Source organism: Accipiter gentilis, chromosome 7 (assembly GCF_929443795.1).
Source record: "Accipiter gentilis chromosome 7, bAccGen1.1, whole genome shotgun sequence".
NCBI lineage: Eukaryota > Metazoa > Chordata > Aves > Accipitriformes > Accipitridae > Astur > Astur gentilis.
Genome location: NC_064886.1, coordinates 13,921,341 through 13,946,954, shown reverse-complemented (window position 1 = coordinate 13,946,954; position 25,614 = coordinate 13,921,341). Strand labels below are relative to the sequence as shown.

Here is a 25,614-nt window from a genome sequence, read left to right as displayed (position 1 = left end):
GCTGGTTGCAGTTGGCTGGAGCTAAACTAGCGCAGCAAGTTTGCAGAAGGGGGGAGGTGGCAGATGGTTCACCCCGCTTGCTGTTGTCTTCTGCAGCACGATTTTTTAACTCCGTTGGAACTTTTAATCTCTTAACATCTCATTTTGCAATACAGAGTAAGGAATACAGATTACATCTTGGTGGGGGAAATTTTATGAATTGCTGCGCTGTATACTGCACATTCAGTGCGTTCAGAAACTTATGGGTTTTTTTCTGAACCAGCCTGCAAAGTCTCTTAAAAAAATATCTTTAGAGATCAAAGTGCCTTGCTTGTTGACTGACCATCCTGAAAGAACAATCTAAATGGCCTGAACAGTTCTACAAGCGCTGCATGTCTGTAAAGGGTGCCTTCTACAGAAACCTGGATGAGCTTTCACCTCAGGGCCACTGCCTCAGAGAATGTGTAGTAGATTCCTTTTAACTTTTCCTCCTCAACAGCTATTAGTGATTAGCCAGGTGTGCTGACTTACTTCAAAGGGGACAAATACCTGGTGGGCTGAGAAAGAGACCCCATTTGGGAGTTGGTTTCCCTCATGCACTGTCTGATGGGGTCGGTTAGTTTAAAATAAAAACAAAATACAAAAGTAGAGCAAAGAAAGTGACCTGTAGGTGTTCAAACTAACATCTCTGTACTGGCCAACATTCTTCTTGGAAATCACTGAGTAATATTTCATAATTTATCACTTCTATCATGTGTTTCTTCTATATCTCAATTTAAGTTCAGGTTCTGCTAGTCTCTATGAAGAGCCAGTGTCATCCCGTTTAGTACTGTGATGGTGATAGCTGTCATAGCTTTGAGAAATAGTTCCTCGCATTCTGCATCCAACAAAGGCAGAAACAGCTTTGAAAAGTTACTGGGAACGCTTGCTCTGTGGAGCCATTGAGCAACATTTGAACAGAACATACAGTGGTAAAGTGGCAGAAACTGGTAAAAATACCCTGTCTTAGCCTTGGTGGTTAAAATACTGTTTCCTCTATCCCAGAGGATTTTAATATGTTCTAATATCTCCTCTGTGCTGTTGGTAATTCCAGGTTTGGACTTTTGATGAAAAGCCATGTACTTAAATAGGTCTGATCTTACCTGCGTAAGAAGTGTTGTATGCAACAGTTCTGACCTCTAATGGTCAGAAACAGCAGTATTTTCTGAGGCACTTTTTGCAAAGATTGTGATATGCTAGAGTTTGTCATGACTGTGAGAATGACACTGAACAGGTCTAAAGAACCTGGTCCACCTTTATTTTCTACACTAGTGAGCTTGTCTCTCTACCTCATATCACAGGGAAGATTGTTTTTAATGGTGCTTCCAAGTGACGTGGAAAAAAAGAACATAATTTAATTTTTAGAAAATCTTATATTTAAAGCCTTTAGAGAGTCTACATCACATTTGAATTCATTTAAAAGCTTGTTGAAGGAGGATTTTGAGAAGGAAGGGGCAAGGAGACTGTAGAAGCTATAGTGAAGTTTAACTACATTCCATGCTGGTTCAGGCGCTCCTCTGTTTGTAATTACTCTGTCGTTTGTTTTAACTACACAGAAACACAAAATGTTAAATTTGCTATCTGGAGATGAGGAGAGGGAGTAATTTTTGAGGTAAGAAGTCATCTTTTGGGGTGGGACTGAGGATGCTGTCTTTCTTATTGCAGGCAAAACGAGCAGTACAGCGAGGAGCCACAGCGGTCATCTTTGATGTTTCTGAAAACCCAGATGCCATTGATCAGGTATGAAGAAGGGAGCCTAGTTTTATTACAGCCTCTGTTGGGTTCTTTTAGTGTTGCTGAGCCAAGACTTGAGAGCATACAGGTCTCAGAGCACACCTGCTTCAAGACACGCAGCTACTGACCCTGGGTAACATGGTGCTGTGAGTTTCCTGCTCATCTTCTGGCAGGCAAGAAGCAATGGAGGTGTTGAGAATGTGGTAGAAAGAGAAAAGTTTGGGGAGTTATATTTTCCTTCTAGCCTTTACTAGAATTCAGGTCTGGGATTGAGGTTTTGAGAAAGGATGGAGGCACATTTTTTGTGGCCCATTATCTAGTCAAGGAGGTTTTCTTTGCCCAGCTCTGTGTACAAAACACAGGGTATTTGGCCCTACCCAGCTTGTGATTGATAGTTTTTTTGAGCAGCTGATATTTTCGAGGTTGCAAAATGGCTTTCAAACCTGGTTCTAAACAAGATTCTTACAAAACTTACAAACATTTTCTTGTTCACAGCTGATAATTTCTGGCCTGCATATTTCGTGGGCAAGCAGGACTTTTCTTTTTTTTGGGGATCTTGGTACAACTTCTGTCATTTCATTTGAAGTGGGTGAGGTAATAGTTCTGTGAAATTCTTTGACAAGATCCTTCCAGCCAATTCTGAGTTATCTGAGTGGAGAGAAGAAACTAACAAGCACAAAAATAGTCTGCATTTGGTTTTGTTTTGTCCTGAAACAAAACTGCTGTTTCTGCTACAGCAGGAACAAGTGAAGCTGAATGTTTTTAAGTGCAGCCTGAGTTTCTTGGGGGAAAGAGAGACCATCAGTGTTTACATTAAAAAAGCTGGCTTTAATTCTGAAATGAGCATCTGTCGGAGAAAGGAATGCAGACCCTGCGCAATAGATGCTTTGAGAACTGTGCTCTGCATGTGCATCAAGGCTACAGCCTTGATCTTGCAAACAGTCTCAGGGATGTTTTTTCCCCCTTTTATACACAGAAAAATTATCTGCACAAAGATGTAATCTGTCTTTTTCCAATTTTTTCTGTGTATTACAGCTTCCAGTTAACTTTCAGCCACCCTGCTCTGAACTTGAGAAGCTGAGTTACTGCCTCTTGCTCTCTTCCTTCTACCAGCAACAGCTGTCCTTCCTTGATTCTTGATAATAAACTGGGTGCAACTGTCTCCAATAGCTGGGAAACTAGTCCAGTGGAATTGAATATTTTGGGTATACCAATAAAATGGAAGGAGGTTAGTGGCTTAGTACAGTAGCTGACAAAGTAGACTCTATTAGAGGACACAGCAGCAGCCTATGCAAACACTTACCAACAGGGAAGGAAAGACTAGACCTAGCTTTCATACTCTAGATGTAAGAGTTACTTGATTGGCTCCCTTCTCATGCTGCTCTGGACACTTGTGTTTCATGCATTTTGATTCTCAGCCAAAGTCTTCAGAACCCTTGGCATCAGGCAATACTAATTAATTTGTCTTTAAAACAAATACCATTTTGGCACTCGCAGTGGAATTGTGGAAAATAATGATGGACGATAACAGTGGAGGAAAAACTGGCATGAGTTAATCTGGAGTATCTTTGATTCAAATGGACGTATCCTAAGACACTGAGGGGAGCTGTTTAGGAAGATTTCGCAGGTATGCTTGTTACCAAGCAATAGAACAACTAAGGGAGAATGTTTTGAAAGGGAGGAGTGGAGTGTTATGAAAGGCAATCCTTCCTGCCAGTCAGTGGACTAAGAAGCAGGCCTGAGCAGGAGAAGAATTGTCCTTGGACAATTTCGTAGCAGAATTAGCTACCAAGTGAGAGGGCTTTACATACAGATTTTGTGGGTTTTATTCCCATTGATATGAGTGTCTTCTGCTGTAGACTAAGAATGAAATTTTTATTTTTAGAAATGCTCTGTGAAGTCTGATTTGTTTCTTAGTTTTACTTTTGCATAGAAGAGGAGTAAAAGCACCCAGAGCATCATATTTAGCAAGAGTCTGGCAGTATGCAAAAGCTACTGAGGAATCAGGTGAATTTTTTTTTAGACAAGAAAGCTTGAGGGAGAATATATGTCTGGGAACGTATGGACAGTGATTGGATCTGGCCTTAGGCTAGCAAGCCTTCTAGACACATAGGATCCCTGGGTTGGATTCAAGTACTTCAGCTAGTTTTTAGCTCTTCAGAAGACATGTCCTAAAAATAGTTTGATCAGTGTTCTCAGAAGCCCAGTCAAATACTAGGAAGAATCTGTTTTAAAGTCTCAATGAAATGTGTCACCATCATCTGGACAGATTAAGTAGAGTACTTTGTAAGCAGGATGATAGACCAGTCATTTGGTAATTTCTACATGTTTTAGCCAGAAATAACAGGTAGATATCAACAATGTAGATATGGTATCTCTACCATATGCTACTCGTGTTCAATTTGCTCACAATCCTGTCATCTCATTCCTTTCCCCTTTACCATTTCCATCTGCTTGTCAGTGCCTTGCTTGTTTTGTATCAACCAGCCTCTATACTAGGGTTTTTTTGTGGGTTAGAATAAGCTATTTGAGTTTATCACGTTGGTGCCATTTTATAACAGAGCAATTCTCTTGTCTTGTTATTCCCCTCTCTGGTATGTAATTTAGCAGATTGTTTTTCTGGATTTGTTGGCCAGAGAAGTTACGCAGTCTCCACACTTGAAGGTTTTCAGCATCTGACTGGATAAAGCCCTGAGCAGCGTGGTCTGATGTCATAGTTGACCCTGCCTTGACCAGGAGGTTGGACTCATGGGGTGCCTTCCCACCCACATTATTTTCTGATGCTATGATTTGGCCTTTCAAAAAAACTTAGCTGCACCTGGAAGGAAGTTTCAGGGTGAATTAAGCTATCTACTCATATGCTTTAGTCTTTGAGGCCCCCATCATGCAATCAATAGCTCTAGTGATTGCTAGAACCCAAATAACTCTTTGAATGAGTTTGCTGAGTTAAGCAGCAGAAATTACAGTCTTCAGTAAATTGGTTAGGTACAAAGAGTCTGAAAGACAGGACTCTGACATGAGATTGTTCAGAAAGCCGAAAAAATTTGTATGCAAATAATATAACTACAAAGTTGAAATAACAAAAGGTTCAGAAAAGGTAGCAAGGTCATTTTTTTATTAATGTGCAGATTTTTATCCTTCTTCATTATGAGGTTTAATTTATTACAGTATAATATATGCACCAGAACGTAATACGGTTAAGTTAAAGCTGCTGTTCAAAAATAACATTTCTTATCCTTAATCTTAGTTTTGGTCAGTAAAAAAAAAAGCAGCTTAAGTCAAAAGTTTAATTCAGGTTTAACTCTGTGGAATACTTAAGTGAAGGTCTGTGCTAGAAGAGAACAACTGGTGCTTCAATCAATTCCACATTCATATTCCTTTCCTCTTCTCTCCATTGTCCAAAAGAGAGTTAGTCTTCCTGCAACGTGTCTTTTAAGTAGATTATTTTTTTTATTCTAGCTGAACCAGGGCTCAGAGGACCCTCTGAAGAGACCAGTGGTGTATGTGAAGGGTGCTGATGCTGTCAAGCTAATGAACATAGTTAACAAGCAGAAAGTGGCGCGAGCAAGGATTCAGCATCGCCCCCCACGGGTGAGACTTTAAGAAACTTTATCTAGGTATTACACTGCTGTTACTTCATGCAGTGCTTGCTAACTGCACTGCATGTGAAGACGTTCTGATGCTCCCCATAAGCATTAATACATGTGAAATTCTGTTGACCTAAATAAATTGAGCAACTGCGCTGTGGAAAAGCAGCTACGCTTGACAGAAGCGTAGAATACACAATGTGACATCGGCTGTCTTTCATAAGGATTCTTTCGAATATATAAATGGATAAAAATTTTGTATACTAGAAGTTTTCCTTAATTAAATAACTTAATTATTGCACACTCATGGTAATTCAGGTTTGTAAGGTAGTCTGCCCTGTGTTAACTAATAATTCTGTGTGGTATTTTAAACATGGGTTAATTATTTGGTATCTGATATTTGTAATTGTAATATAAAATAGTTTTTCTAGGTTTTTTTTCCAAAGCTCTTTACATGCAGTTTACAGAAGAGCAAAGCTGAGTTACCATTGCAAATGGTAACTGAGTTGCAAATGTCTGAGTTACCATTTTTGTTTTGTTGTATTTTTATGGAATTCATCTTTCATACAGAAATGTATTTGAGAAGTGGGCAATTCGCTGAAAATTCAAATGGTGATTTTCACTCACTTAAGTATACAAGCAAACCAATAAATAGTGAAAAATTGTTTTAGTGTGATTCAGTCAGTTAAAAAAACTGGGTTTTGTGGGTTTGGTTCAGAGACACAGTAAATCTGACATCTTGTGACTGGCATTCTATGTATTTCGTTCACTTGCAGTGACATACAAAACCCAGGTTTTGTCTTACAGAATCCTAGTTAATGAACAGAACAGTGTGTACTTTGACTTTTGCCATTGTGACTGTGTACATTTGACTGTGACCACTGAGAAACTAGAGAAAGGAACAATAGATTTGAGTATGATCTAAAGAAAGGAAAAATAATATTTTTGTTTTAATTTTTAAGCAACCCACCGAGTACTTTGATATGGGAATTTTCCTGGCCTTCTTTGTGGTTGTGTCTCTTGTTTGCCTGATTCTTCTTGTCAAGATCAAACTGAAACAGCGACGTAGTCAGGTAAGAACAGTAATGGGATAGTCACTGAATGCTGAAAGTTAGTTTCTCTTTGTCCTAGAACTTGCTTGCTACTTTTGGAAATGCCAGACACTGACTTACAATAGCCATCTTTGTGGAAAGTGTTTTATCCATGGATGTTGGCCTTTGGAAAAAATTGGAATTGTCTTTAAAGAAGATCTGCATTGACCTGTGATGTTCATTCAGTTAAATCCTGAAATGAAAAGAGTTCAGAAGCAGTCCATTTAGCCATTGGGAAGGAATAACATTTCTGGTTGTTCAGAGGTTGATTATCAGTAGCACTGGTGTACTTCTAAAGAAGTTCAAGCTCTTGTTGCTGTATTGTGGAGAGAATATCAAGATTGAAAATAAATGCAACTCTTTTCGATAGAATAACATCTATTAATTGTCAATGGGAGAGATTTGCAAGGAAAAAAGTTTGGTTAGGAAAGATTCGAGCTGAGATATTTTGAGTTTGTCCTGTCAAATGTGAGAATGGAAGCTAATGGACTCTGAAGTCTGTAGTTATAAACTGCCCAGTATATACACATAAAAGGAATGCAGAGCACTGTAGATGCTTAGGACTCTTCCTTTGGACATATTGAGTAGGAATCCAAAGATATTATGGGCCACCAGCAGTGTTAAAAAACAGTGTTAAAAGGGGGAATGACAAATTCTACAGTAAAATGAAAACAACCCACTGCTTTCCTAAACTTCTACAATTGATTAAATTCAGAGGAGGGGGGAAATGATACAGCTAATTTAATAATATTTCATTTTAATCCCTCTCTCAAGTATTGCTTCTGGTCATGTGGTGTTAAGAGCATGGTGGGTCATTACAGTCACTATTGACAGTTCAGAAAAAGTTCCCAGACAAGTCTTATATGTTGCCTTAAATAGTTGCTGTCTATCAATTGAGCAGTTGCAGTGTATCCCAATTGTCAGTACCTTCATCCTGTTTCAGTTCAAAGTAGCTTGTCATTCTCACTACTGCATGTGGCATACGTTCTTTTCATGAGGCTTCTGATCTAAATTCTAACTAGCCACCTTCTGCTTTATTTACGAAATTGTACATTAGTCTGGGCCTGACGTGATTTGGTAAGATACATTAATTTGATATGGTGGTGTTTCTCTGCTACTATACTATAGTACCTTCTGCAGAAGCATTGCCTTTTTTTTTTTTTTTTTTCCCCTCCCCTTCTTTCTTTTTTTTTTTTTTTTTTTTTTTTTCTTCTGTTGTAGAATTCCATGAACAGGCTTGCAGTGCAAGCACTGGAAAAAATGGAGACCAGGAAATTTAAGTCCAAAAGTAAGGGACACCGGGAAGGTAGCTGTGGAGCACTGGACACACTCAGTAGCAGTTCCACCTCTGACTGTGCCATCTGCTTGGAGAAGTACATTGATGGGGAGGTAAAGGATAAATGATTTCTTCAACATGGGCTGAGATTGTAGTAGGTTTATTGTAGCAGTGTGGTACATGGCTGGCTGTTGGGTACATTGTATACTGAGGTTGTGCCGCTTGCCAGACTGCATTGAGTAGCCAACTTGGCCTCAACTGCATTCTGCAGCTCCCAAAGAAATCTCAAGGGCTTTTCCCCATACTACATAGTGAGAGGTGAGAGATCTCATTCCACAAGTTGCCACCTCCATCAAGTTGCTTTTCTGAGGAAGGACTTGTAAAGAAGTCAGGGTTACTTCAGCAGTTAGTTCTCTGGGTACTTCTAACAAATTTTGTGCTAAGGTGATTGTGCATGCAAGCTCTGTTGGACATAAGGGATACATTTCCTGTTTTACTTCTCAAGCTTTGATGACACCTTGTTTTCAGAATGCCAGGTACACAGCACTGCTGGGAAACCACAGGAGGAGAAGGAAGAGATGCCAAAAGGTTCAGGAAATGTTTTCTGACTCCTCAGTTACCATTTCTGCGTTGATAGCAGTGCTTGCCTTCTATGACACAGTTCTACCCAGAGGAAGCAATGAAAGGATGAAATAATAAATAGAGGCAGTCAATAATCACAGCTTTAAACTTCCATATAAAAAATTATTTGAGGACATTTTGTTTTGAAATGATTCATAAAAGATTCATTATTTTTAGGGGAATAGAAAATACCAGCTGCAGTATTTGAGTGCTACAAGCTACAAACAGAAAGTTAATGAAGTTAGCTCATGGGAAATTATTCAGAGTAGCAAGGGATGAAGGCAGACAAGAACTTCAGAAGGGTGGTACAAAACTGGACAGGAAACTCATGCATGAACCTCAGCATGAAGTGGTATACATAGGGAAGAGCTTCACATGATGGGTTGTGAGGCGAGCGTTACTGTTCAGGAGCAAAATCTCAAAGCTGTTTTAGATAGCTTTGTGAAAGCAGATTAGATTAGTGCTTTGTGGCAGTCAAAAAGGCAAATCAGATATAAGAAATGAGATGGGGAAGTCTAAAGAACTGAACAGTAAACATAATTGCACCACTGTGTAAGTTCAGTCATGCTCTCACATTGAGTACTGTGTGCATTTTTTATCTCATTTTGCAAAAGATATGTTGAAAATGAAGGTGCTTCAGAAAAGAGCAGACACAAAGTGATAAAAGATTTGGAATGGTTTCTGTACCAAAAAAAAAAAAGACTGAGAGGTCTAGGACTGTTTAGTCCTAGATTACTTGGAGATGGAGGGAGTACAAAATAGCAAATGGAGAGCGTGAATAGGAATCGGAAGTTAATTTTTTTCCAGTACAAGATTGGGTGCAATTAAACGAAACTGCTAGGATGCAATCTGAATCTACATGTGGTGTTTCTCCACGAGCAGGTAGTAGCCTTGTGGAACTTCTTGCCAAAGCGTGTTACAAATTCAAAACCTGAGCTTATGAGGAGACTTGAGCAGTGCTTGGAAGAAAGATCTGTTGGGTGTTTCTGAACTGGTAGATACCCAGCAGGCTCAGGAGGTACCATGAACAGATAATAGCTGAAGGATGGGAGTGCTGGGCAAAGGAAAAATATCATACATGTTATGTTGTTTTTGCTTTTCCCTCAGTGTTTTCTGTTGCTAACAGTTGTAGGCAAGATGCATCATTAAATGGACTCTACTGATATATTTTTTTTAAGTTTATTTAATATATTAAGGAAAACGTTAATGATGAGCTCCTTCAAGGTGTTAGGTCATAGGGACACAGAGCAAAAAGCGTCCTAAAAAATGTCGTCTATCTGCATGGAGTTCTAATGTGCCTGCAGACTATTCTTTTAGTGACAGCTGATCACTAGCTGTTGTGCTTTTGGCTGTGTTGGAACAGATGGCATCTTTTTTCCTTCTTATCACTTTGAGACTAGGAATCAAACCATTTAGTAGCTAGGTTGAAAAAAACTAGGAATAAGCTGTGAAAAATTCACTCATTAGGAAGGAGTACTTTTTCATGTTCCTTTATCTGTTCCTGTAGGAACTGCGTGTCATTCCCTGCACTCACCGCTTTCACAAGAAATGTGTGGATCCTTGGCTACTGCAGCATCATACCTGCCCTCACTGCCGCCATAACATCATAGGTAAGTTCTGCAGTATGGACACTGTTGTGTCATCCATTTTGGCCTTAACAGCTTACAACATGAAAGGGAAATTCTACCTGTTTGTAAATCTCCACACAGTTCATAGTCTTTATTGTAACTCAACCCTAGAAATAGTTAGGACTAAATTCTTTGAAAATGACTGTGTGCCCTGGAATAACAGGTCACATTTCTAGTTTTCCCTCGTTCTGGGTGCGGTTCCCAGCAGAGGGCACTGCTAGTCAGCCTCTGAGTGCAAAGAGGGCAAATAGGTAAAATAGATGGGTATGGTTTCTCTTGGTAATTATAAAGAAAAGACAATGTATTGTTTTTTATTTTTCCATGGTGTTGTAACTTGGAATGTGGTTTCCCTTATTTGCCCTCCCCCCCTTCCATTTTCTCTGTCTTGAAAAAGTTTTCTATTAATACAGATTTATGTAAAATAATGTGCAAAGTGAAAACTCGAGCAATGACTGCTAGCCTTGCTCTTAACCTGCAAGATCAAGAATACTGTGTAAGCATAAGGTTTGGCATATAAGAGAACAGTATCTGAAATCACTTCACTTTTTTCGCTTTTTAAGCAAATACAACTGAGTGTTTCAAAGGCTTCCAGGCAGATGCTTTTGACTTATTTTGATTGTTCCTTTGTTTTTCCTTCTGTGTAAAAAGTTGGTGCTTTTTTTTTACAGCTCTGTTGTGTGCATAATGTAACAGAATACAGAACAAAACATCCTTCTTTCTTGCATAAAGTATATTCCTTTTTATTCCCTCCTACTTCTACTTGTCCACTCTTACTTCTCTCATTCAGAACAGAAGAAGGGAAATGCAGGTGCAGTCTGTCTGGAATCCGTCAACCCAGCACGCAGCCGGCAGCAGAGGGTGATTCTGCCTGTCCATTACCCAGGCCGAGTGCACAGAGCAAACCAGATAACAGCATATCCCACTCGGACAAGCATGGACCCTCATGGAAACCCTATCACAGTACTTACAGTTGAGCGACATGGTGAACAGAGCCTCTACCAAGCCCCATCCCCAGCCTATATCCGAAGTTACCAGCCTATTCATTTGGACCATGCTTTAAACACGCATCACTGTAGCCTGGAACATAGGGCTTACTCTCCAGCTCACAACTTCCGAAGACCCAAGTTTGGTGGACGCAACTTTTCCAAAGCAGCATGTTTTTCCCAATATGAGACCATGTATCAGCACTACTACTTCCAAGGCCTTAGTTACCCTGAGCAAGATGGACAGCTTCCAGCTGGCATTTCCTCAAAGGGTCCTTCCCGTGCCTTTCAGCCTGGTAGCAGTATGCTTTTCCCTTCTGTGGTACATGTAGTGCCCTCATCTCGTTTGGAGAGCGGCAGTACCTCCAGCTTTAGCTGCTATCATGGTCATCGTTCAGTGTGCAGTGGATATTTGGCTGACTGCCCTGGCAGTGACAGCAGCAGCAGCAGTTCTGGTCAGTGCCACTGCTCCTCTAGTGATTCCATGGTTGACTGCACTGAGGTCAGCAACCAAGGGGTTTATGGGAGCTGTTCCACCTTTCGCAGCTCTTTGAGCAGTGACTATGACCCATATGTTTACCGCAGTAAGAGCCCTTGCCGAGTGGGTGAGGTTGGTGGTGCAAACAGGGGTGCAATTGTTCTCTTGGAGGGCCCCCACGAGGACGAGCTTCCAGCTCATGGTCTCAGTCTGGTGGGTGCTGACTGCCGGCCTGTGCCAGCTTCTTCCTCAGGGGACCAACTGTCTAATTGCAGCATGGATATGAACTATAGCAGTAATTCCTCACTAGAGCACAGGGATCCAAATGGCACTACCTCAGAGGGAGGACATGAGGCCACTCCTGGTGCTGCCTTGGATGTTAAAAGGAACTGGAAAAATCCAGAGGTAGCAGGGCCACTTATGGAGCAAGCATGCGCATGCTGCTTTGAACTCCAGCACTCTGCCCTGGAACCTAGCAATGGGACAGCTGACTGTAGTGCACTCTTCCTTAGCTCTCCGCTGTGGGGGACGTGTGGCCCAGGAATAGAACCACAGTCAGGGAACACCCCGGGCTTGTACAGTATTAACTCAGACCACTTGCATAGGACAGATGGGGTAAAATATGAGGGGTTGCCCTGCTGCTTCTATGAAGAGAAGCAGGTGGCCTGTAGTAGCAACAGTGGCAGTGGAGGTGGTGGCTGCTATACAGAAGACTATGCAGTGAATGTGCAGTACACGCTTCCTGATGACACCTTGCCAAGCTGCTGTAAGGGTGTATGTGATCTGGGTCAACGCATTCCCATAATTCCTGAAGACAGAGACTGTGAGCTGATCCTACCTACAGAGTGCCAAGGGACCCACACAGGAGGCTGTAGTTCCTGGGATGGAACACCTGAGCTAGATACTTATCTGCACTGCCAAGGTATAGGAGAGGTACAGGACGAGAGGGAGGTGTGCTACGAGGCAACATCATTCCTGCGGCAGAACTGCTCTCAGGAGGAGGAAGCCGGAATGCTCTTTCCCAGTCCCACTCTGAACTCCCAGAAGCTGATGACAACCACAAAGGCCACAGGTAATATGTGTGCTTTTTTTGATGACTCGCTACCTTTCTGTCCTAGCATATAAAATGCTGCCAGCTTCCTAGGTACCTGCAGCCACAAAGGTTACTGCTGTCCTTTGCATAAGAGCAGGTTGTTGACTAATCCTTCAACCAAAAGTGTTAGTCTCTTGTTACCTGTGCTCATTTGGTCATAGCTAGAGGAGTAGAAGATGACAGTTTACTGTCTAAACCTGTAAGAGCTTTCATACTCATCCTTTGTGGGGAGGGGAAAAAATGACTGCTAGTACAAGGCCCCCATTAGAGCTCCCACAGCCAGGGATGCTGGGCCAGCCATGGCAGCAGTGGCAAGTTGCCTAAGCAGGCAAGGCCACAGTGCTGGGAGGGGACAAACAAGCTGAAGGATAAAAAAAAATGAGTGAAAAACTTGGAATTGCTGTAGAAGAATATGTGGGAAAGTCTCTGCTGTGGACATACACAAGGGAAAAAAAGAACCCCTCGCAGAATGAAGTGGGGTATTCCTTACCTGCCTTGCCAGGGCTGTTTTTAAGGGTGTTCAAGCATCATAGGGTACCCTAGATTGGAAGGGACCTCAGGCTGTCATCTAGTCCAGCCTCATGCTCAAAGCAGGGCCAGCTCTGAGGTCAGACCAAGTTACTCAGTTTGTCAGATTAGACCAAGTTTATCCAGTCAGGCCATGACAGCCTCCAGGGACGCAGAGTGCGCTCCCTCTCTGGGCCCTTGTTCCCGTGCTTGACTGCCAGCATGGTGAAAAGATTTTCCTTACATCCAGTCTGAACATCTCATGGTTCAACTTAAGCTCCTTACCTCTTGTCCAAAATGCATCACTGTGAAGACCCTGGCTCCATCGTTGCGACAGCCTCCATGTCGGTGTTGCAAAGCTGCTAGGGAGTACCCCTGAGGCCTTCTCTTCTGCAGGCTGAACAAGCCCAAATCCCTCAGCCTCTTCTCAGAGGCTGCATCTTCTCTGAGCATCTTGGCTCTCTGCCAAACTCGCTCCAGTCAGTCAATGTCTTGTTCTGGTCGCCCCAAAACTGGATGCAATATTCTAGATGCAATGTTCCTTAGTTTTCTTTATCCTTCAGGTGCTGGATCTCATCCCTTGGAGAGAAGCCAAATCGGTGACTAGACCTGTCCAGATGATCCCGGATGGAGAAGTGGAGCTTATCAGAGACTCCAAATTCTCATGGACTTAATTTTTTTTAAGCTTTGACAAACACACAAAAGTGGTAATGTGGAGAATTCCCTCCCCCACTTCCTCTTCCTCTGTGTCCACATCAGCTTGATTGTCTCCTTTGTCCCTCTTGCCTGAAGCCTTCAGGCCTCCATTTGTGTGCAAAGCCCATGTGGGACGTGGTGTGGAGCATTTCTGAGCTCTAGTGCCATTTCTATATTAATGACAAAGTGTTATTTATATTTTCTTTTTAGAAGTGACCGTGTCAGCTCTTGCTGAGAGGTAACACGGTGTGTTAAATAAGCCAGGCTATGTGTAGATGCTGTTATCTCCTACTTCAAGGAGTCCAGCCTTCAATAAGCTCAGGGCTACACCTGCCTTAGAAACCAGATAGCACCTTGAAATATAGTAGTCCAGAGGGATACAGCTGCTGAGTGGATGCTCAGATAACGACTATTCCTTGTAGCAAATCCTAGTAGCCAGCAAGTTGGATGAGCAATTCTGAGGGAGGTGAAGCATTGGGCTGTCTCCTTTCTCCTCTCCCCTCCTCCCCCTTTCATGCTGCTCTGATGGTTTGGCTAGGAAGGGTCTCCAGAAAGGTCTCCTGCCATTATGATTACTTTTAACAGAGTGGGGGTAGGGAAACTGGTAGCTCAGAATGTTCTTGTTCTCACTTCCTGCTAAACCATGGACCTCATTGTATCTTCTGACTGGTGAAGAATGCTGGGGACCCCTCCCTCAAACAGATGCTAGAAGAAAGTGCTTAGAAAGGGTAGTACCTTTGTAGGTAATGAACCTTGCCTTCCATAGGAAGTTTTTCAGGCACCTGTAGCCCCTGTTATGGCTGTGAGGAATGCTGGCATATGCAGGAAAACAGAGCTTGCAGGGTGCTTGCAGCTTGGCTGGCTCATTTTGGGAACAGGTCAGAAGGTGTCTTGTTTCCTTATAGACTGCAAGCATGCCTGAGGGAAGCAGTGCTTGTCACCTTTTGTGGATGTGGGAATGTGAGGGACTTGGTTTAGTCGTCATTTTCTTCTTTGCTTCCATAGATCAATCTGTTTTAAAGGTTTCTTGGGCCCAGCCAGTTGTGCTTCATTTTTGTCCTGTGTACAGAGTGCTCTCTGTACCCCATTAGCCTGGGCACATACTTTTGTTATTGTTCTTGTACTAGTGGGGATATTTGTTATCATGAGATAATGTATGTCGTCACTTCTGATAACAATTGTTTCCTGTGGAAACAGCAGCTTCTGAGTAAGAGGCTACCATAGCATGGTTTAAATTGCCTGTCATGCTGCATGTGCCTGAGGACACAGTGTCATCCTGCCTGGTGTATTCACAGCAGGAATTCTCCTAAAGGGAAACTAATTATTTAATGCCCACAGTGCCAGTCTTCTGAAAAGATTTGTCCGAAGTTCAGTACACTTTGGAGATACTTAAAAGACACAAAAAAGAGATGTACACTTCGTCTTACATTTTCTGCCAAAGTAATGTCCTTGACAGCACTTCTCACTAATTGTGAGAAGCAGCAAAGTTAACTTGTTTGCTTTATAGTCCCAAATGAAATATTTTAAAAGAAGCAAACATCTAAGAAATAACAAATACATTCATCCGTTTACTTTTACTTTCTGTACTCAGTAAGTTAGGAAAAAATAATTCTATTTGAAGGAATTCATATTAAATCTTCTTAAATGAACAAACACCAAAATCCAGCTGTTCAGAGAATTAATACAAGGCAATATCTGGGTATAAGATTAAAAGAAAAATTCCAATAAACGCATTTTCTGTGTATAAAGCTTATTGAAAACTTACTCATTCTCTGAATGACTGGAGTAAGTGGTATGTGTTGGGAGAATAAAGGTTTGGGTTTTTTGTTTGGTTGGTTTTTCAAGTCTTACCTTTCTCTTCCTCCACTCAAAAGAAATGCATTGTAGAAGCTATGCTATACTACCCTGGTCATTCTGCTTGGTGTTTTGTGAGGCACTGTCTAAGGCCTCCTAAGATGCATTGTACTCTGTAACTACACAGCATGTTGTGGTAAAATGTGGTTATAAAAAAAATAATTGTATATTCTGGGTCATGGTGTTCCTGGATGTACTGGTCTCATTCACATGTTGTGGAAATCTCTGCCAGTACAACGGTCTCTGCAGGCCTTACTACAGAGGTACCCTACGTCTGGTTTCTGTGTTTGGTTTTATATTCAACATTTAGTTAATTCCCTGCTACCTGTATGTCCATACAGACTTACAGGCTACCTGGCTGTGATAGACAGTTTTTATAACAAAATGCCTTTCTATGTTCAACGTGAACAGTTGTCATTGTGTTTGGCTCATGAGGCACTATTTAAAATGTTTTTAATTAAAGTTATCTTATAGCACTTAAAATTGTTTTGTATAAAATTTGCTGTAAAGATTTGTAATATGGTCAAAGGGCTCTTTCTCCTTCATTACCATTTTTTAAAATGTTTTAAAAGCTAGAAAACATCTTGTATATATTCTGTATATGTATAGCAGCACATTTCATTTATGGAAATATGTTCTCAGAATATTTATTTACTAATATATTTATCTTAAGCCATGTCTTATGTTGAGAGTGTGTGACATTATTGTAATAATCATTGAAAATCACTAACATGAGGCCCTGTAAATACATGATAATTGCACACAAAGATTTTACAGTACTTGCCGACCAAAAATGATTTAAGAAAAGTTGTAGTTACCTGCAGTTTTGTAAGAAAGTGTACAAATGTCTGTATTAAAAAAAAAAAAAAAGGCAAAACCACACAAAAATACAGTTTTATTGCATATACATGTGGAAGTTGTCCTTCTTGTTTTTGGGGAAAGGACATGGATAGCTGTGCTCCTCAAAGTATAGTCCTAGATATACTGAGATGAACTGTGATAAACAATGTTTTTTCCTTTTTTTAAATAATAGAGAGGTGGATATGTATATACATACACACATGTACAGATCTTAACAAAAATGATCATGATAAAACCTTCAGAAGTGTGTTTTTCTGGAGGCAACCCATAATGTTCTCTCAGGACCATTCAACTTTCAGCAAGTGCCACAGTTGACTATCCACCAGAAATTAGCTTTTTTTACCTGGTATTGTGCACGGTGTAAGTCCAGTACTGGACAGTTTTAGCTGCCTTCCTAATACTGTTCCCAGGAGGTCTCACCCAGGGTCTGTGTCACGGGAGGGCTGCCTGTTGCTTCAGTGTCCCTGGTCACACCTGGCTGGTGTTGCTGTTAAGGGGGGAAGCTAGATATATTCATTGCAGGAAAACAAAGATTTTGTAGGAAGGAAGGCAAAGACGGAAAAGTGAGGCGTTAGGAAAGTAGAGCTCCAGAGTATGCTGTGGAAGAGATGGGGTGAAGAGGTCTGCCAGGGGAAACAGGGAAGGAAATGCAGTGAAGCTCAGGCTGCAGTGTGGCAGTCCATAACCAACAGGACAGCACTTGGGCTTTTTTATAGTATGCAGATTATTTGAGGCAGGGTAGGGGGATGTCTTACAAGCTGCTGAAACTTCCAGGCACATGAGGAGTGACACATCAGCTGGAAGGCATCCTCATTTATGTTTGGAACCTGCCTGTTCCTTGTAGCAGGGAAACTTAATTCTGGTTTGATTTTGAGTAAAAATAATTTATTATCCTGAAACACAACTGTTTCGAGACCTCAGCCAGCATGATGTGGGTGGGCGCAGCTGGGTAACTCCTAGCTTGAGTAGTCATGCTAGATTCAAGTCCTTACCCTGGATCATGAAATCACTGGTCCCACTGAAGTGAAAATCAGTGCTGTGCTACTCTCTTTTTGTCATCAGAGGGCATAATTTGACCAAAGATCTTTACGCAGACAGCAAAAGAGAGGGGCTTGGAGGTATGTGGATAGCAACCTGCACGTGCGTGTGTGTGTGTGTGTGTACATATGTATTTATGTAATATATGTTTATATGTTAGTGTGTAAACAGTTTGCCTCCATACATTATTTATTGCCCATTAGGTGATACACACACAAAAAAAATGGTTTCCAAGTCTCCTCCAGTTTCTTCCTTCTCCCAGAGATTTTCCCCTGGTAATTCCCTGGACCTTCCCCTCCTCTCATCCATGTTCTCTCCAACCCTGTTTCCTATGTGAAAACTCCGTGTTTGGGATGACGGACTGTTGCACTGAAGAGTATCTTTTTGCATGGGACTCCTTCTAGAATGAGGACCAGTTATTATCCTCATCTCAGGTACTGTGGGAAAGCCCCATCTTTATGCGAAGACAGGCACAATAATGGAAGAGCAACAGGCAGGAGGGAGTTAAGCAGCACCAGCAAGTGCTTCCCAATCAAAGTACGTGCCCTTTTTCTGCTTGGTGAACAGAATCTTGGCAATTGCCAGTGACTATAGATATGCATTTTAGTTGCAAATTAGTTCACTGAACGATTGTTCTTAAAAATACCATAAAACTTGGCATTATGTATTTGGCTGATATGCCTATGGTCATGAGTCACATCTGAGTCTCCTTCCTCCTCCCTCCCTCCCTCCCTCCACCCCCACTGTTTGCTATTGGTGACTAGTGTTTTGTTTTCTCATTTCTTGTTCTGAAGAAAACCGTGAGGTGACACTGCTTTTAAGAACAGGACATACCTTTACCCTTGCTGTCCCACAAAATAATCAGTGAGCCCATAGTCTGTCTGTCTCTTTGAGAAAGACAGTTGTTGGCTGAACTTGAATGCGGTGCTTAGTTTTGTGTGTGTGTGGTATTCTGTCTCTTCTTTGTTGTGGCGCCTTTTTTTTAATGATTAAATGTAAACATTTTCTATCAAAAATGAATATTTTTATATTTGGCAAGGGGAGGTTCTTTTCACTGTTGAGGTTCAATACTTAAGGAACACATTTGTGGCAAAGCAAGAGTCCTGTGGACAACATAAACCTGCATGGAACCTCCATATGGTAAAACAAGAAAAGCAGGATCAGTCTATTCTTAATGAGATTGTGCATTACAGTAACACTTGGTGTTTCTGTAACACTATCTCATTTTTGCTGTAGCAATATTGGGTGCATCTGTCAAATCCTGTGACAGCTGTTAGGTAGCAGTGGTTGTTACTTGGATAGTGTGAAGAGAAAAGGGTCCTTAAAAGGATAGTCATGTTCATACTGTGTGAAGCCAGCCTGGCCTAAGTCTTTGGCCAGGGAGAAGACAGCATACCTGAAACCAGATATTTTATCTTGCAATGGAAGCGCCGTGCTCCTGTGAATTAAACACTTCATAGCAAAGTGTCTCTTTCAGAATAAAGAATACATTTGCCTCATGGGGAATGAAACTGTTGCTTAGGAAACAACAAAAAAAGCGCAACGGTTCCCAGAATAAACAGAAGTGTAAGAGAAGTCTCGTGACCTGAATGGCAAGAAAGGAGAGCAGACTAACCTCCCCTGTGTAAGGGGAGGCCAATCCCCTGTGACAGTAGTGTGTCTAAAAGAAAATGAGAGTTTGACTCCTGACATGAAAAGCTGGAGACAGTTTTGTATATGACACTGGTATTCAGACATCTCCATAAAACATAGCTGAAGATTTCTTTCAGAGACTGTAGCATTATTTTAGTCAAAAGGAGGACTTCATGAAAGAAAAGATGAATCTCACAAGAAAGTGGAAACAGCATTATGTGTTGCTGCAATTTGTACGGAAAACACTGAAAGAATTGTTATAGTTACTTCTAACAGTGTGAGGACATGTAAACTGAAAATTTCAGTTTGCTTTTACCTCAGAAATTGGTTCTCAGTGATAACGTATTTTCCATATGTAATCATTCTCAGCATTTTCAGCTGAAATATTGCCTAAGCTCCACAGCGGACAATCCTGCTGTAATCTGATGGTGAACTGCAGCAGCTTCTGCCTCCTTAATTCAATGCTTGTCTACACTTCAGCGATACTAGCTGAACTCCTCCTGCAGAAATTCACTATATTTTTTTTTTATAATTACTACTTACAGACATTTGCTGAATGCAGGATGACCATGTATAAACACAGCACATATTTCAGTGGTGAGTCATTTCAAGTTTGATTTATTCTGTTTTCTTGTGAGTCTTATTTGGTTCATGTGATAGCCTTTGGATTTACAGTAAGCTGTCTTGAGACTGAAATTCAGAATGCCAAATTTCATCCCAAAGCACAGGTGCTCATTAAAGTTGAGAACATATGAGTGGCGTGAAATATATGTGTGTCGGGTGGTGTGTTGTTATGGAAAAAATTGTATGATCTGAAAGCAATTATATTTTTCACTCTCAAGATCTCAAGGTAGCAGAATGATAAGGTTGTTCATAAATGTCTAGAATAATATTCAGGTGAAACTATCACTGGGCTCTGTTTCATTGGAAAATTGTGAAATATCATTGCTGCAAGTTATTGTGAACTAGTTGGACAAGTATTTGTCAGGAGTTGTTTTTGTAGTTCACCCTTCCTTTAGGCAAAGTGGTGCACTAGGAAAAATCTGTTGGTAGTCCTTCCCACTGCTTGAGAAGGCTTATTAAGCAGAAGATGAAACTGGAATAGCTAGTCATGCTCATTCAGTGGCAGCCACGTGTCTGTTGATGTGTTTGGCCTGTAGTCATACAGGCTGCAGATTCAGTCCAGTTTCCAAGGCTATCAGTAAAAATCTCCCACTTATACTATTGCCAGGGGAGCCTGGAGTACAGAGACTATAATTCTGCAATATCAGTAGGTTGACTGCATGAGCAATGTGATAAACCTCTTCAACATTGTACTGGCTGTAGAAAATCTGGCAGAAACAAGCCCTAAAAAAGAGAATGTTAATGCTTGATTGAAAAAGCAGATGACATGTTTGATGTTAAAACGGTCCTGAGAGTATATGCACATGAATTTGCAGAATCTGATGAATATCCTAATACAATTACAAGCTAGAAATGAGATTCAAAGGAGGGAAGTGCATCTTAAAGCAATTGTTCCATCAGCATCTATTCTGCCACAAAACTGAGTCCCAGTTACCCTCTTCTCAGTGCTCTTCTATCATATATACCAATGAATTATCTTTGATTTTTTTCTATGGTTACAGTGTATAGAAAATTTATTTTTCCGAGAGTGTAAACTAACATCTTTTCTTCCCATAAAATGTTAGCAAGATACAAGCATAATATGCTGTATTAAATAATGCATTTCCTATACATATATAAATATATATATTACTATGATAACATATCACACATACTTTTAAATAACACAGTCTCTATTTCCCCCCAACAAAACAATATTAAGACAAAAGTACATATAAAATCATTTAGTCAAGAAACTAAACTAGTTTTAAACGTAGATTTTGAATTAGGGAAGCCACTTGTCCAGCTGACCCCCTTCCACCTGAGGTCCACGTATACTGTTGGCTATTGTAACTGACATGCTTCATAAAGTAAGGAGGCAGTCTCACAAATTGCTATGGTGGCAGTGCCAGCATAAGTACTTACTGCCCCTGCTTCTGGGGCAGACAACTCTCTTTTTCGTTTGACTTATTGTCCACTTAGCTGTGTTAGCGCACCTCTCGGTGCAACCACCCAATAAACAAGATCAAAGAACTCATGTCTGTTAAAAGTAACTCAGGGAAGAAAAAGCAATGGTAATTTTTAACCTGATCAGTTTATTGCACCACCACACAGCCGGTCATACCAACACAACAGAGTGAGGAAGGGGCCAGAGCAGGGGCTGGAATGTGTGCATATGAGGACGCAGCTCCTCGTGATGGTTTTGTTGTCAGAACAGTTGCTTTTGAAATTGTGGCCAATGTCACATTTGCAGTCTGTCCAGCCTGTTGAGGGAACTGCTAGGTAGGAGGTCAGAAAGCCATTCAGATACAATTCCAAACAAATGCTGCTTCTGTGGTTATTTTCAATTTGTTGAAGAAAATGCTGTAAACACTAACATCCTGAGGTGTCCGTGCCCTCCAGCTGTCAGTACTCAGCTGCTAGTGTCATAGGGGCGTTTCTGTATGCTGAATCATGGGGGATTACAACAGTTGTGCGTGTCAGACTTCCCTTCTTTCTCTCCCAAACCCTTATAGCAAAGATCATAAAGTGCTATGTTAATGAATACCATATATGTTGGCCATATACCACCATACCAGTGAAGTGTTTGTACTAGGAGTGCGAGTGACCATACCACATTTCGAAAAAATCCACAGTAGAGATCTACCTGCTCTTCATGGTCGCCAGCCTGTATATTAAGAAGTGCTATTTAAGGACCCTGTCCATGCATTTCTATCTATTGCTCTGTTTCCTAGTATTAGAGGTATCTAGAATCAGACAATCTGAAAGATCTGGGTGGAACATAACAATTTCCTCTACACTTTTATCAGTGTTTTTACCTGTGCACTGTCCAATACCTTATGCTTAGTCACGTTCATTGTTGCGATGGCCAGTTAATCTGTTATAACTGCTGGTTTTATGGATCTTTCGTACAGAAATTGGACAAACATTCCCTAAGAAAGGCCCATGAAATACAATTTTATTATTTAAAAAATAGTTGAGGACCTAAGGGACCAATGCAAAACCTCAGTTTCTAAATTCTCTAGAATTTGCATTAGTAGCATCAGTCTTTGTTGTTGTTTGTAATGGACTTTCTCTAATTTTACAGTGAAATGAAGAAGAGAAGCTTAACAGTTCTGTATTTTTTCCTTCTGCAGTAGGTAGAAATCAGTCATGGGGTGCTCTTGATGCTTTTTAAGTTTATCAGCATTATCTAACTGCTTTATAAATGTCCCTTTGACTGTATGCATTTAACTGCTCAAGAACATTTGACAAGGCAAGCAAACAAAGCTTCATCACAATGTGCTCATAACTGAACTCTTAAGGATCTAGCTTTACACTCTGACTTTCTCCTCCATCTGTGAGGTGGACTCTTTCCCTACACAGCATGATGCAAAGTCTGACTGTTAAAAAGGCAATTTAAAAATTTTTGTTGAGTCTGAAACAGATAATGTTTTTGGTCCAACCTGATAACATATAAGAGATAACCAGTGTATTTTACAACTTGTCCTCTCTTGATTTTAGGTGATACTATAATTATCTTTTCCTGTATTCTTTCCAGTAGCTCATGCAAGAAAGTACTAGATGTTCCCATGATATTCCATTTTTTGATATAAACAATTCTGTAATTGCTGGCTTAGTAAAGTCTTGTCTCTGTTAAGCATTTATGGTGGTATTGTTCAGCTGTCTCTGGCACTCATGTACGGTACATAAATGGAGCTAGAATGAATTTGATTCAGGTAAAAGACTAGATCTATAATGGCAAGTAAGGCACAATATTTCATTGTTTAGTTCTTAGATGCCCTATTTTTTCAAGGAAATCTATAGACCTCACGAAGGGGAGGTAGTTATATGTTAAAAACAGAAGGACAGATACTATAATGAATTTAAACTCAGTGACAATTTTCTTAATTAGTTATCTTTTGCAGATGTATTTAATATTTGTTCTCTGACTGCAGGTCTGGTATACACAGACCATTGGTATATGTTTAAACTGATATTTATTCCTTTTGTCTTAACCAGAATTACTGTACTTAAATGGCTCTGACTGAATTTCCTCTAACTTAGTTTGAGGAGCTGCTCACGCAGTAAACTTTGCCAGTTAATTTATCAGACTTGTGTATTGTCAGTTTTTCCTAAATATCATGCTGGTCTGGACTTGCTGAGGCTGAAAGACTCACTGTTGATCCGCAGTAGCGGGATGAGAAGTATAAGCATTGTGGGTGGACAGATATTCTACCAAAGAGAAAAAATAGTTAATGCTGTCTGTTGCAATCAAAGAGAAATTATTCCACAGATCAGAACCCCACTGATGTTTTAGTTCTTTAACAATTAAGGGCATTAATCTTAAAAATGCAGTTCAGTTTTAATTTTGCAGGCGAGGAGACGCTTTTTTTTCCCTCACAGATAAGTATCGAGGCAACTGTCACGTATGTGTTCAGATACACAGCCTGGCATAGTTAGGCTGTTGATAGCAGGCTACATCTTTGTAAATAGTTTAGGCTGCTGAGATCAATATCTTTAACTTCAGAGTAAGAATTTGTGTCAGCCTCACTGTTTAAAAATACAGTGGATTTACAATTCCTTTGGCAATCCTTTAAGAAGCCCTAAGCTTACATCCAGAATGAATGCAGGACTTCAGACTGGAGTACAATAGTTTTTTAAAGGATCACTCTGAATATGAACAAAATTATTATAATTATTGGTGAATGATGGGTTAGACATAGGCGTTTAAAAGTCTTCATTGTTCGTGCGGACCTTGACCTGGTGAGCATTACTCCATCGAAACTCACATTTGCAACTGAAATTCCATAGAGTGTTTGCCTGCTGAATTTGATTTGATTTTTATTTGTACATCTCTGCTTGTAGAAACAGAAAATGTAGAAACAGCAGAGCACTGTGCAGCCAGGCTGATATTTTCTCAAAGTCTTTGACTCCCATGTTACTGTACAGTACCATTTAGACATGTTTACATTAAGGCCAATAAGCTCTGCTTGCTGTGGCAGCTGAACAGGTTATCAGTAGCTACCTCTGTCTTCAGCCTTGAGAATAAAGAGACTAAAGTTTCCTGATATAATACAGTGATACAGGAAAGCAGGATAGAAGAAGTCCTCAACCTGCAGATACTTGTTCAATTACTTTTGGCAGGTGTACAGGACATTTTGAATTTTACAGGTTTTTACATGTATTTCAAGTGCATTGGTTTAAAGGCAGTAATTAAAAGCACTACAGATTTGATGAGCACCAGATGCTTCAAAACTGTTGCCACAATTAAAACTGTTGTCACTAGTATACCCAAGAGAACAGCAGATAGGCAAAATCACCCAAAGGGCTTTAGAAATTGTCTTTTTGGAAAACAAGTATGAGATTGGGAGGAAAAAAAAGGGTTATTCCCAAGTCACCTGGATTTTAAGAAGATTGATTCTTGTAAAATAAAAGACACTTCAGTTTCCCACTAGTGGGTTGCAATCATCTTGTTGACTTCGAAGCTTTTTCTTGAAGATGGATATCGATGTGGATGGCTGGTAAAATATACTCCAGATCTCGTCAGCAGTAGTAACGTCATTGGAATCTTCTGTTTCAGTTGCAGATGGTATCTGATGGGATCTAGGAAACAAGTGTTCATTCACTGTAAGTGTTAAGGTCCTTGGGAAGCTGCTGTTATTAGTATGTCTGCGTTACTGCTACACTGGTAATGCTAGCAGCTTCCACTACATCTGTGACACCTTTTCTTTCTACCTGCTGCACAGTTATGTAGGTTTTTGGTTGTTTCTTGACCAAATGAAGAGTTAGCAATTCTGTTGCTGGAATAGTTGCTACCCTAATGAAAGCAGTGACATTAAGCTAAGAAATCTATATATATTCTATTACTAATTGTTATTAATATACATTAATTTCCTTGTATATTTAAGCCTGTTTGTGGTACATAAATACAGTATTCAACATTTATGATTTGTTGAGAACTCACCCATCATTTTGTTCAATGAGTGTCCATCTAGAGGACACAAAAATTACTTAGTATAAGTGTAGAGAACTATAGTAATAAAATGTTGGTTTTAATAGGCAAAAAAAAAAATATACTGGTTAAGTGTCACACCATATACAGTTTTCATTTTTGTGATTCTTTTTTGAACTATTTTCAATATTTCAGTAAAAGAAAGTAAGAATTAACTAGCCTATATCTAACTTTTTTCCCAGTTCCCCAATCTGGGATAAGGTTTTAATTTTTTTTCCCACAAAGTATTATCACAATTTGACCACTTCCCAGTGCTAGATGTCTGATTACATTTTCCACTTTGCTATATAACATCACTCAGTATGAGAAACCTTTTTATTCCTTAAAATACAAATCTTGTCAAAACAAGGCCAAAAGACATGTTCTAGCAGCAAGTGCTATCCTAACAGACTGGAAAAGTTAAAAAAAAAATGTGCTTAT

General features: G+C 40.3%; 2 protein-coding genes across 7 annotated transcripts in view; one reads left to right on the top strand and one right to left on the bottom strand.

Moving 5' to 3' along the window:
• ZNRF3 (zinc and ring finger 3) overlaps positions 1–16,431 on the top strand; it is a 105,855-nt gene extending 89,424 nt beyond the window's left edge. For 4 of the 5 annotated variants that reach the window (XM_049805452.1, XM_049805454.1, XM_049805453.1 and 1 more), the window contains 7 exons: positions 1,684–1,758; positions 5,212–5,343; positions 6,302–6,412; positions 7,652–7,819; positions 9,835–9,937; positions 10,743–12,488; positions 13,580–16,431. In XM_049805452.1, the coding sequence (XP_049661409.1) occupies positions 1,684–1,758; positions 5,212–5,343; positions 6,302–6,412; positions 7,652–7,819; positions 9,835–9,937; positions 10,743–12,488; positions 13,580–13,623 (2,379 nt within the window). In that variant the 3' untranslated portion in view covers positions 13,624–16,431. Of the gene's footprint in view, positions 1–1,683; positions 1,759–4,402; positions 4,492–5,211; positions 5,344–6,301; positions 6,413–7,651; positions 7,820–9,834; positions 9,938–10,742; positions 12,489–13,579 lie in introns of those variants that run through there. The other variant, XM_049805457.1, reaches the window with a different exon arrangement.
• A 3,667-nt stretch (positions 16,432–20,098) lies between these two features.
• KREMEN1 (kringle containing transmembrane protein 1) overlaps positions 20,099–25,614 on the bottom strand; it is a 36,511-nt gene continuing 30,995 nt past the window's right edge. The window contains exons 9-10 of one of the 2 annotated variants that reach the window (XM_049805471.1): positions 24,581–24,785; positions 20,101–23,414 (exon numbers count right to left, since the gene is read on the bottom strand). In XM_049805471.1, coding sequence (XP_049661428.1) covers positions 24,623–24,785 — 163 coding nt within the window. In that variant the 3' untranslated portion in view covers positions 20,101–23,414; positions 24,581–24,622. Of the gene's footprint in view, positions 24,786–25,614 lie in introns of both variants that reach the window. The other variant, XM_049805469.1, reaches the window with a different exon arrangement.